Source organism: Formica exsecta, unplaced genomic scaffold (assembly GCF_003651465.1).
Source record: "Formica exsecta isolate Colony F162 unplaced genomic scaffold, ASM365146v1 scaffold82, whole genome shotgun sequence".
NCBI lineage: Eukaryota > Metazoa > Arthropoda > Insecta > Hymenoptera > Formicidae > Formica > Formica exsecta.
Window position 1 is genome coordinate 349,543 of NW_021853592.1, and position 11,172 is coordinate 360,714.

Here is an 11,172-nt window from a genome sequence, read left to right on the forward strand (position 1 = left end):
TATATATACACGCGCAGAATATGTAGTTTATTAACATGGTTAAAAAAAATGGAGAGCTGAAAAACATACTTGCTAATATTTGAAATTAATTAAACTACTATAATATATGTCATTTTTTATACGCTGTTATAACACCAGTTTGAAAACTATGGCTCACATTCTGGGTTTCTCATAATTTATAAGTTATAGCTATATAAGTTAACAAGTATTCACATTTATAACTCTCTCATTTTTAAAAATATATTAATATGTACTGTTATTGTACAGCGCTTAATTAAATATCAAATATTAATTTAATGGTGCATCAAAATGATAAACTGCTTCAACGCTGATGGCATCGATCCAAAGGTCGTTTCTAACTAGTAAGGCAGTGATATATGTTGTTTTTGGAGGAATGTGCAGTATGCCCAAAATGATTTATTAGCCAATGTTGTGTATGTGCACGAACCACTCTCTGCAAAGGTGAACCCGGTGTACGAAAGTATATGCGCGCGCCCCAAATTCCGGGGAAATCATTGAGCCCAGCTCCAATGAGATTTAAGGAAACCGCGTGCATGTGATATTAGTAAGATAGAAGATGTTCACGATCGATATCCTTCTTCCGACGTTATATGCACTTGCATACGATGCTTTCACAAGCTCCTCCTTTCAATTACAAGATATGAAGAGTATAAATAGATATAAGAGTAAAAATTAAAACAACGTTAATTATTTGTGTCACTTATTATAAAGCAAAGAAATAGAATAATCTTTAATTATTTAAACAGGAATATTTATCAAGTTAAGGATAAAAGATTACAATATAAAAAATCAAATTTTATCCTGTTATATTTAATTTCATTTTAAGAGGTAATTAATATAATATTAAATATTAATTAAAATTATACTAATAAAGAAATATTTTTTGTTAAAAGAAGTCGACTTTAAATTCACAAAGAAAAACTTGTTTTTGAAAATATGGAAACAATCTTTAATCATTATACAAAAAAAAAAATAAGAGACATTGATTTCTTTTCTCTATAAACAATATCGTAAATATTTAATTGCACGCATTTCTCGAAAGCTGGGTTTGGAATCTGATGTGTATGTGTATGCGAGCATGGATTCTAAACTTAATATTAAATTACCCTTTGTGAGCTAACTAATTGTAAGTGTTATTTGTCTTTGTTCGATGTCAACGTGAAATGGAAATTAGACATAAACTACATTAAACGTGCGGTTGGAATACAATAGTCGACATCTTTGAAATCGTGAAGTGCATAATTTAAAGAGGAAAGTGCGTCGTATATCGTGTACACGTTGCCCAGCACGTAACATAACATGTGTCACGTGTATTTTATGCGATTGTAGCAACACATTTTACGGCGATCTACGACGGTGGGCGTACGTTTTTTACGATTCTCGGAAATTTCAACAAGCTCGTCGCGTAAATACAGGATAAATATCTCCCTGTAGAAGCGAAACTACCCCCGAATAGGCAGACGCGTAACTTTCCTTCGAAAGAAACTCACGAGTTAAATTGCGCCGGTGTCTTGGGGCCGGTTATTTTACGAGATACCCTCCTAAGATACCCCCTAAGGATTATCGGAAGGTAATTTTGCGGTATCACATTATCCATGGAATAATCGTCAATAAGATTACTTTTGTTTATAAGATATCGAATCCGATATCGCTTTGCGTAAAGAGAGCTGAGTCCATGCGATAGATCTTGAAAGCGCACATTATATTCTGGATATGGTGCACTAAAGCGAAAATACAAGAGTTAATGCAAAATAAAAAATAAACACACAAACTGTGATCTTTAATAAAATTTTTGATAAGTTTGAAGAATCGATCTTTTCTCTTAAGAGAAAAAAAATTTCAAGAATTATAAAGATATTTATATAAGTGTGTACTATTTGTGTAAATACTTGTGTAAGTAAACAAAATTGTTTTCCATTAAAGTGCTATTAATTTAAAGTAGATTTTATATTAAAAATTCTCACATATGGCATTTACTTTCAATATTTAATACATATTGGCAATAAGTAGAATAAACTATTTGCCAAAGATTTTTTATTATGGATTGAAATAAATTAAATTAAAATACACATCGGTTAAAATAAAATTCATCGCAAAATGTACACTTTCTAAGTGTAATTTTTTATAATCACTGGAGCAAGAGATAAGAATAAAAATATAGCGTCATAGCTGATTGTGTCGCGGCATTTTACACGCCGCAGTACTTCTGAGTTGGTTAATCCCGCGATGCACAATGGCCATCATTTGTCTCCGCGTTCCTGCTGTTACCGTTCACGTTTCCGCAATTCAAAATGTAATTCCATTTAGGAAGATCGCCTGGCCTTAAGATGAAGTGCGTGCGGCCGATAAATCTCCAAGGACAGTAGTTAACCCGCGTTAAGGAATCGCGTTAAATCGGTTAAATAAATTATACGGTCGTTATATCATAGATTCGGTCCCCAAATTAGAACTAATACCATGGGATTCGCCAGGTGCGACAGATAAATCGCGGTCACTAAACGGGATAACAAACGTTCGTTCCGGAAGGCCGATTGCCGTTATCTATTCATTTATCTTTATCTAAAATAATTAGAATATACAGAATGTATTTTAACTGGTGGAAAAAATTGTTAAAGATCCAAATTGCGTTAATGCCAGAGAAGTATACTATAACTTTCCTTATTTATTAACTTTTTTTATTCTAATTCACTTGAATCAATAGTTAATTTGAGGAGGAATAATATTAATATAATTTAATCGTTTATGCAGATATCAAATAAAATATGTTTGATATGAACTTTGCATGTTCATATAGCTTACATGTGTACATCCAAACAATTAAATGCATCACAGTAAGGAATATCTTGAAATGAGAAACAAACGCGAGACATGATTAATAATTGGTGTCGTTATTATAAAGGTCGCACCTTCGCGGCGGAGTGAAAATAAGCGAGTAAATAACGGTGGGCATTGACAAACGAGAGCACAGAAACGAGCGACGTCGCTGACCCGCCTTTGGCACGATTTCCCCGCGTAGACCATTCTCTCTCTTGGCGAGCGCACAAAGCGATTTCCCCGCTTCGAAACTGATCGATGGATTCGCCGGGATCGGAATTGATGAGAGGAGAGGAATAGAGAGCGAGAAAGAGAGAGGTAAAATCAGCAAAAATGGTTGCGTCGAAATCGTGCATTAATCAAGGTAGATCAAGCAACAAAGGAGGAGGAAAATCGGTAGGTCGTTGTGTTCGCGCCGAGAAAAAGAAGACAACTTTATCCCTTTGTATAAGTTCACCGGCTTGTAGAACATCGTTGTTAATGGTTGCGCCCGGATTGCACCTGCGTTCTCGGAAGTGAATTAAATCCCTTCCGGTTTGGGAATTTAATTTTATGTATCGTAATGAATATTTACAAAGAGTTTGTGTCCGCATACAATAAAAATAGAAAACAATGTAATGAATTTAAGTTGGAACTTGATATTTTAGGCACGTTAATCTAAATTAATATTATATTAAGAAGCTTATAAAAGCTTACATTGCATATCGACCTATCCGAGACTGGAATCTCTAAATACATTTATTTTATTTATAGAAAGACTGTATATGTAAAAAAGAAAACAAGATTATTATTATGCATCTCGATATTTATTGCTCTTAATCTCATAACAAATCGCAAACTCACATTTCTCTTCCAATCAATTAGATAATATATGAAATAAAAATATTAATAGAAAAACTTTTTATAAACTGTTGAGAAAAATATCCTATATACATAAATAATTAATCATTGAGAAAAGATTGAATTTTATTCAAGAGGCATGTTTAATTAGTATTTGTTTAATCATCGAGTTAAATATTAACAGTTGATTATCGCATATTGAAACAATCTCTGCGTTAAATTTATGTGTTCATGTTTTAATAGCGTCCTGATCTTACTGATTAAATCATCGTTCCAATAAGAAGATTTGATTGGAATAAAGCGCGTTGTTCTGTAAAGCGAGATTATGTTCGGTACCGTGCCCGCGTGTATCGATGAGTCTTGAATTGTGCACTCCGATACTAGCAGGCGTGAGCTGCCGCTGTCAGTGTTCATCAAATGCATCGAGATACCGCGGTCTCGCGTACATAACGCTATTATAAGCTGTCCCAGCATGTTTGTACATATTGGTATGCTTGAACAGTTCGATGCAGCCGTGCTTGAAGCCCGGCTAACATAATATCTATGGCTATACATTTGAAGTCCTGAAAATTACACGAGGGTTGGAGGACAAGCGAGATGGATCAGATAGCACGGTAACGCGATAGGAGTAACAAAGATTCTTGCCTACAAGGGGTTGCCGAGGAAAGTCAATGCCTACAGCTTGCGCGCCAGATACCGCATTTATTTTCCACGTCGGAAAAGATACGGAAAATTCCGTAAGAGAGGTCTCAGAATTAAGTGCGTAACATTCGACGTGCGCAAGAGAGCGTTTCTGAAGGGGCGTTTCCGTTTCACTTGGCTCGGTGGATTAAATGCGCCAAGAATAAATAACGTAATCCATTAATTGTATCTTTCTGATAAATAATTGCAACGATCTTCTCTATTCTTCTCGAGAAAAAGATCTTGAAACTGATTAATCGCAATGGGTATGTACAAATAATTAATATACTTCGCATCCTTTCAGATCCAGTTAAATAATCTATCTTGATAGCTTGAAATAGAGATAAATCAATTTCAAAAATAAATCAATTGACGATAATAACAATGATAATGGAGTTCTTATTCAATCAAATCAGTCAAATAAATTTCGAGCTTATTGAACATCCAGCCTAAAATTATCTGTTATCTATTGATATCCATTATAATGATAACATTAATGATAATGAGGGATAATGACGAAAATGTATAATCGATTTTTAGTTTAAATTTTTAGTTTAAAATACATTTCGACTTCATTCATATACCATCGAATGACGCACCCTTTTACATGCAATTTTACATTTTCGCTGTCTCGCACATAATCTCTCACTGTTATCGGCAAGGATGGGCATCTTGACGGGATCGAAGGCGAAGAAGTAGGATTTCCCTCGAGGGATTGTGCCATCTTTCATCGCAAGGATCCTACTGGGACTTTTGCTTTTCTTACCGGTCCCTTTAGCCTCGCGACACGTTCTTTGGGAATCTGTTCGACCAACAGGAAGTGCTGCAGAAGGCTAGGCTTATACATAATGAAATTGTCGGTCGCTTGCGGCGAGGACAATGTCGTTCCTGTTGCCACGGAAACTGTAATAATCTCGCGAGAACAATGGAGTTCCTTTGAGAACTCTATTACGTTTGACAGTAAACAATTACTGATAATGTTAAGATACGCGTTGCAATTTAAATTGCAATTAGAATATATATATATATATTATATTAAATATTAATTGTAAGATAGAAACAATCATGATAAAACGCAATAAAATTTTCACGACAGTCTCATGTTATAAGATTTTTAAATAATTATCTTTTTATTTTCTAATATTATTTTTAAAGAAGTTTAAAGAATTCTCTCAATCAAATTTTAATTTTCGTTTGAATCAAGGTTTAATTCCAAAATTTTTGAAAATAAATTGAGATTTTTAGAATTTATACAGTTTTTTTTCTCATTTGTGTGGAATGTGTGTAACGTGTACAAAATACATAAGAGACTGAATATCATGAGATATATTCTCTGAGTTTCGATGACAATAATCGAATATTACAACTGACAAAATGCATTTACGATAACAGTCAGTAATTCCATTGCGTCGTGTTCATCGACTTTCTAAGATTATTACCGTTTGGCTAACGACATTTCCAACGATCTTCTCGAATGCTCGAAATGTGAAACAAAATCGCATCTTCGAGGCAAGCGAACTTAGAGGATTATAGAGGGACAAGTGCATCTAGAATCTCCAACTACGTACATAGATTTTCTCGAAATATCTTATCTCATGATAAGATTACAATAAAGTTCGACATTTTAAATTTAGTTTTAAGCTTTTTGATTGTAACGTATAGAAATTAATACAATAAAAAATTCCCGATAGTTTCGAACAATTAAAATACATATAAGTTTCAAAGTATCGGTTATAGCTCTTTTCCAGTTATCAAGTTATCAAGTTTTTAAGTTAATAAAATTTTGAATTATATATGCTCTAATTCTTTCTTTCAAATCTATTCTTCATTGAGAACTTTTGACTTTTTAAGATGAAAAATTGTGTATCTTTCTGAATGTAGCGGACAGACTTGTGGGTGGGTCGGTGGCCGCGTAAATCACCGGTTACATCGGTCGATGCTCCGATCGATGTGATGCCCCAGATGGTCCATTTTCGTACTATCGGAAAACAATGAATCTAATGTCCTCATAGAGTCAGTATGGCGTGTGCAAAAAGTGCCAAAAATTCTATTCCGAAGCCGAGATAGAAGAACGGACGGAAGATATAAATATAATCGTATCTACGATACATATGTACACGTCATACGTTGCTTTTTTATAAGATCTAAACAACGATAATCTACATCCATTATATATATAATTCCGTATATTATACATAATATACGTATTTTGTCCAACCCGAGTAATTTGTCGAATAAAAATGAGAAACGTGCAATTATTAGAGCATTAGTTGCGGTTTATCTCGCTGAAACTCACATTTATAAAAATTGGAACCACGATTAGAATTGTCATTATTAAAGCATTATTATTTTATTGTTGTTCCTTCGTCGAGAAATAAATCCATGGTGAATGCAGACTAAAAATGCTCGCTTCTAAAATGTCACATAGCAGCAAGAACGATCGCATATCGCATAAAATGCTTGAAGGGATAAAGTTTCCAGCTTGCAATACTGTAATGCGCTTCAAGCATAACAACGTCACAAATCGTAAAATCGCGAATCAAAGCGCAACGTCACCCAGGATCTGTTTAACATGCATGGAATTTTTCAATAAGGGAAATAGAGATAAAGCATCAGCCGGTTTCTCGCACGCGAAATCGCAAAAATCAGAGAATATCCGTTTGCATATAAACGAGCATTCGAGAGACCCCCGACTCTTATCCAATTAAATAAATATCCGTGTTCTCTTCGTCTCTCTCTTTCTCGTGTAACGCGCGGCATTCTATTTTTTGTGAATTTTTCCGTAACAAATTAAATTTACACGATTATTTGTGGATCGCGAAATCGAGTCGAATGCATTGGAATGCACTTTTATGACAGATCGGCACAAAATACGATAACTGCAGGCAATCGTGTAATCAGCTTTCTATTGTTACATTTTTATTAAGCCGCGTCACGTCCAATTTCACATTCGTTTTTAATTAATGATAAATTAATCAACTCTCCCGAATTCAAGCGATAATTTCAAATATGCGTGTTTGCCACCAAACGGAGCATAACCAATATAACAGGTATGTTCTAACAAAGAGAATGCGTAAATTTGGTACGTAATAGCGATCAATTCACTACTCTTAATAAATCATTAATCTTAAATTCTCGATTTCACATTATTATATCTTTTTATTATTTATTGATCAATAAATTATATTGTTGATGCAACATCTATAATGCATATTTTATCTTAATTGAATCAACTGTATATTTTTTTTAAATTAACTGTATTTTTTGCTACATGTAACTCAGTTATCTTTGAACACGATTAAGTTCTATTTGTTTAATTATTAAAACTTTTGTCATTTCTTTCCTTCCTGAATTAGAGAGAGAGAGAGAGAGGGAGAGAGAGAGAGAGAGAGAAGGAGCTGTAATGGAACGTGTATATTTCTTTTGACAAGTTATATTCTTCGCTTTGACAAACCAACCAACCTAACGGCTGACCTATTTCCAACGTCAGAGATCCCATCGATCAATCAATCGAGCATTTAGATCGGTGGCCGAGGCTAATGCGACACGACGAGCGATGAGATGGAGAGCCGAGAGGTTCCCGTGTGGATTTCGAGGCACTTGAGAGCTAATGAAAACCTATGCCCACACTTTTCGCATTCGATTGTCCATCACATCGAGTCAGTGTCCATCAACCTTTTTTTTTTTTACGCATAGCGAATAATTTTATAAAACTGTCAGCTATATAAATGAATATACATATCAAGTACTTTCTAATATTATTAATTGATTTAAATTTAAAAAGATACGGTAAGAATTTACTTTCATCGAGATAACTCAGAAAAACGGAGACATAAAAATCCAAAATCTTATCTTTTAAGGCAAAATCTGCAAATGTTCAAATGGAATAATCATATTTAGAACCTTTGATTCGTTTTAGTTTATTCCGTAAATCACTTAGAATTTATTTTCGTCTACTTACATCGATATAAAAATGCCAAAGTTTTTTAAGAATACAAAGCCAAAATTGTAGACAAATTGACTTCCGTCCCGAGGAAACGCGGTTGAAAAACACTGCGTTACTGCTATATGTCGCAGTAATGCATAAGCTGGTAGTACACAGCACAAGTGCACTCTATGTAACTGCCGGAGCGCATCCGTGCAACATACATGCGGTTCGATGCAGCAACGATCGAGCGCGAGCCGATGTATGTTCACCAAATTGCCGGCAGCTCAATGATTAATCGCTTCTTGCAGTTGCTTACAATCTCTAATTACCTTACCACCGTATACCCTCGACGTTATATAGCGCAGGAATTGTTCATTTTCTACCGATTATTCTATCATTCCCTATTCCATCAAGTTTATATTGTATTTAGTATACTCTTCCCCAGTAAAATTTAATTAAAGAATGTTTTTTCATATCACATTAATTTCCAATGCTAATTATTTTAATAAATATGCATGGTGCGATTAATAAGATTATATCAAAATATGCAAATTCATCTTCCCTTTAATGGTATTTATTTGCCGTGTATCGTTTATAACGAAAAAAAAGTAACCAAGAGAATTTAAATTATCTTGACAGAGATGTGCCGAAACAACTTACGCAATTTAATAAAAAATGTAATTTTCTGAGCAAAAACTCACAATTCCAGACAATGATATATCTTGATCAGGATTAACATATCATAGATTTTGTAGACTGTCGGTGAAAAAGTCTCATGATATAGTATGAATGAATAAACTGTCGCGTTGTAAAAATCACCCGCTATAAAATAAATGTCGGACATTCGCCGAACAATTTGGTAAAATGGAGGGAAATATCCAGTCCATCGTGGCCAATAAAAAAAGTTGGCGACGATATCGCTAGCCGGATGCGATACATACGTAGAACGTATATATCTATGTTAAATGCGCATGCTTTGATGCAACAAGGCGCGCCGCGATGTAACCGATGTGAGAACTGCATGTCAAATTGTTCAGGATAAATTCTACGAATTCGCACTTTATTAACTCGTATGACGTTGACATTTTTTCCGATATGTCACTCTCTGTTTCTCTTTCTCTGTCTCTCTATTAAGCATACTATATTTCTTGTAAATTTTCGAACATTCCACACTTTATCAAGATTTACAGAGAGAAAAAATATAAATTTTGAGAAAAATACGTTTAATAAAGTTGATTTTGTAAAATATTCTAAAAAGAAACAATATCCTAAGTAAATTACAGAAAGAAAAAAATTTTAAACAAAGCTTTTCGACAGAAAACGGGGGGTGGATTAAGCATAAAATGATAAGTATTATTAAAGTATTCTTATTAAATATTCTTTAATGTTAGACATTTCAGTATTAATATCGCTATCATTATTTTATTGTATAATTATTTACTTTAATTAATTTAATTAACTTTACACATTGAATGTTTCTCTCTCTCTCTCTCTTCTTATTTTTAAATTTTACGGGTTTATTGTTATATTATAATTTATACATGTAGAGTTTTATTCCCCCCGATATATCGTCATATATTTTATTGTTACACAGAATGGGATTTACTTATCGGATCATATCTGTTAACGCTTGTAAAAGCACTGCAAGTGACGTCACGGAAACGATGTATAAACGCATTGTGTTCATATACAAAAGGGAAGTATGAGGCACACACACATACACACACACACGTACACACAATATAAAATATTATACATATACAATTTCACCGAAGTCGTTACGCAAAGCTTTTGCTGAACAACGCGCATGCATTTTGCATATAACGTTAAATACAGCGAGTTAAATACAATGTGTTACCTCGTTGTACTTTACTTGATCTTATTTACGACATTAGTAAATTTTCCATTGTCAAAATAATGAGATATTAACGGGCTGTTGATCTTGTATGTTGCAAAGTATTATGAAATTGCGCTTGGATTTCAGCCATGTCGAAATTAGCGAGCTGTGACTGTCCTTATATATTAGAATAATAATTTTATGGCGAAATTAATTGTGACCCAAAAGAAATTTAAAAGATTTGTTATATCATGTCAAAATATTTGTCAAGTTATGGTTTAATTATAAAATTTGTGATTTTATACTTTATGATTTTCATAAAAATAGGAATACAAAAAGTTGTGCAAAAAAATATTAAATGCCGCAAAGTGGCTATCATTTTTCTGCATTTATTATCCAGAAAAGCATTACAGACACAACTAAAAAAAACAAGTTATAACATTAATTCTTATTAAGAAGCAAGACCGAACAAGTTTTATCAAGATATTTCGCGGCGATGTATTTCTTTCCATGCCCACGACTAATATTATTTACCCTTTCCAGAGATCGTGCCGAAGAAAACAAGCACAGTCGGCCAAAATTACTCGAAGGACACGCGCACACATTCTAAATCGAAGAAACACACGCAAGCCCTCGGAGAAGGAAAGAGCGAACGTTAAGTAGAGAAACCTCGTAACTCGTGTAGACGATGACGAACGGCGGCATTAAAAAAGTTCGTCGGCGATCGCGTTCAGAAAATTGGCCATCGGCCAATTTTCGCTGTCATCGAGGGACAGCTTCAAGTTATCCGAAATTGAGTGTATGTCGAGGACGACAGCATCTCGGGTGGAAGCTCGCGAGCAGAGGACAGAGTTAAAAACGAAGAGGAAAGGCGAGATACGAAGATGGAGCAAAGTGGACACAGCAAGACACGGCAAGACAGAGATAAAATTCCAAGGGAGACAAAATGAAAAAAAGAAAGAATGGGAAGGTGGCGAGTACGCGAGGAAGACCGAAAGAGAAATACCAAGAGGGAGAGGACAGATGATGGGAGGGGAAGAGCGGAAGAGCG

At 34.3% G+C, this 11,172-nt stretch overlaps 2 protein-coding genes across 3 annotated transcripts in view; one reads left to right on the top strand and one right to left on the bottom strand.

Moving 5' to 3' along the window:
• Positions 1-10,795, top strand: part of LOC115244544 (zinc finger protein 2 homolog) — a 45,231-nt gene extending 34,436 nt beyond the window's left edge. Inside the window, exon 13 of the mRNA XM_029822250.1 lies at positions 10,665-10,795. Within this exon, the coding sequence (XP_029678110.1) occupies positions 10,665-10,780 (116 nt within the window). The 3' untranslated portion in view covers positions 10,781-10,795. The remainder of the gene's footprint in view (positions 1-10,664) is intronic.
• The window catches only part of LOC115244543 (midasin), a 99,418-nt gene that overhangs the window by 29,266 nt on the left and 58,980 nt on the right, over positions 1-11,172 (bottom strand). The window lies entirely within an intron of this gene.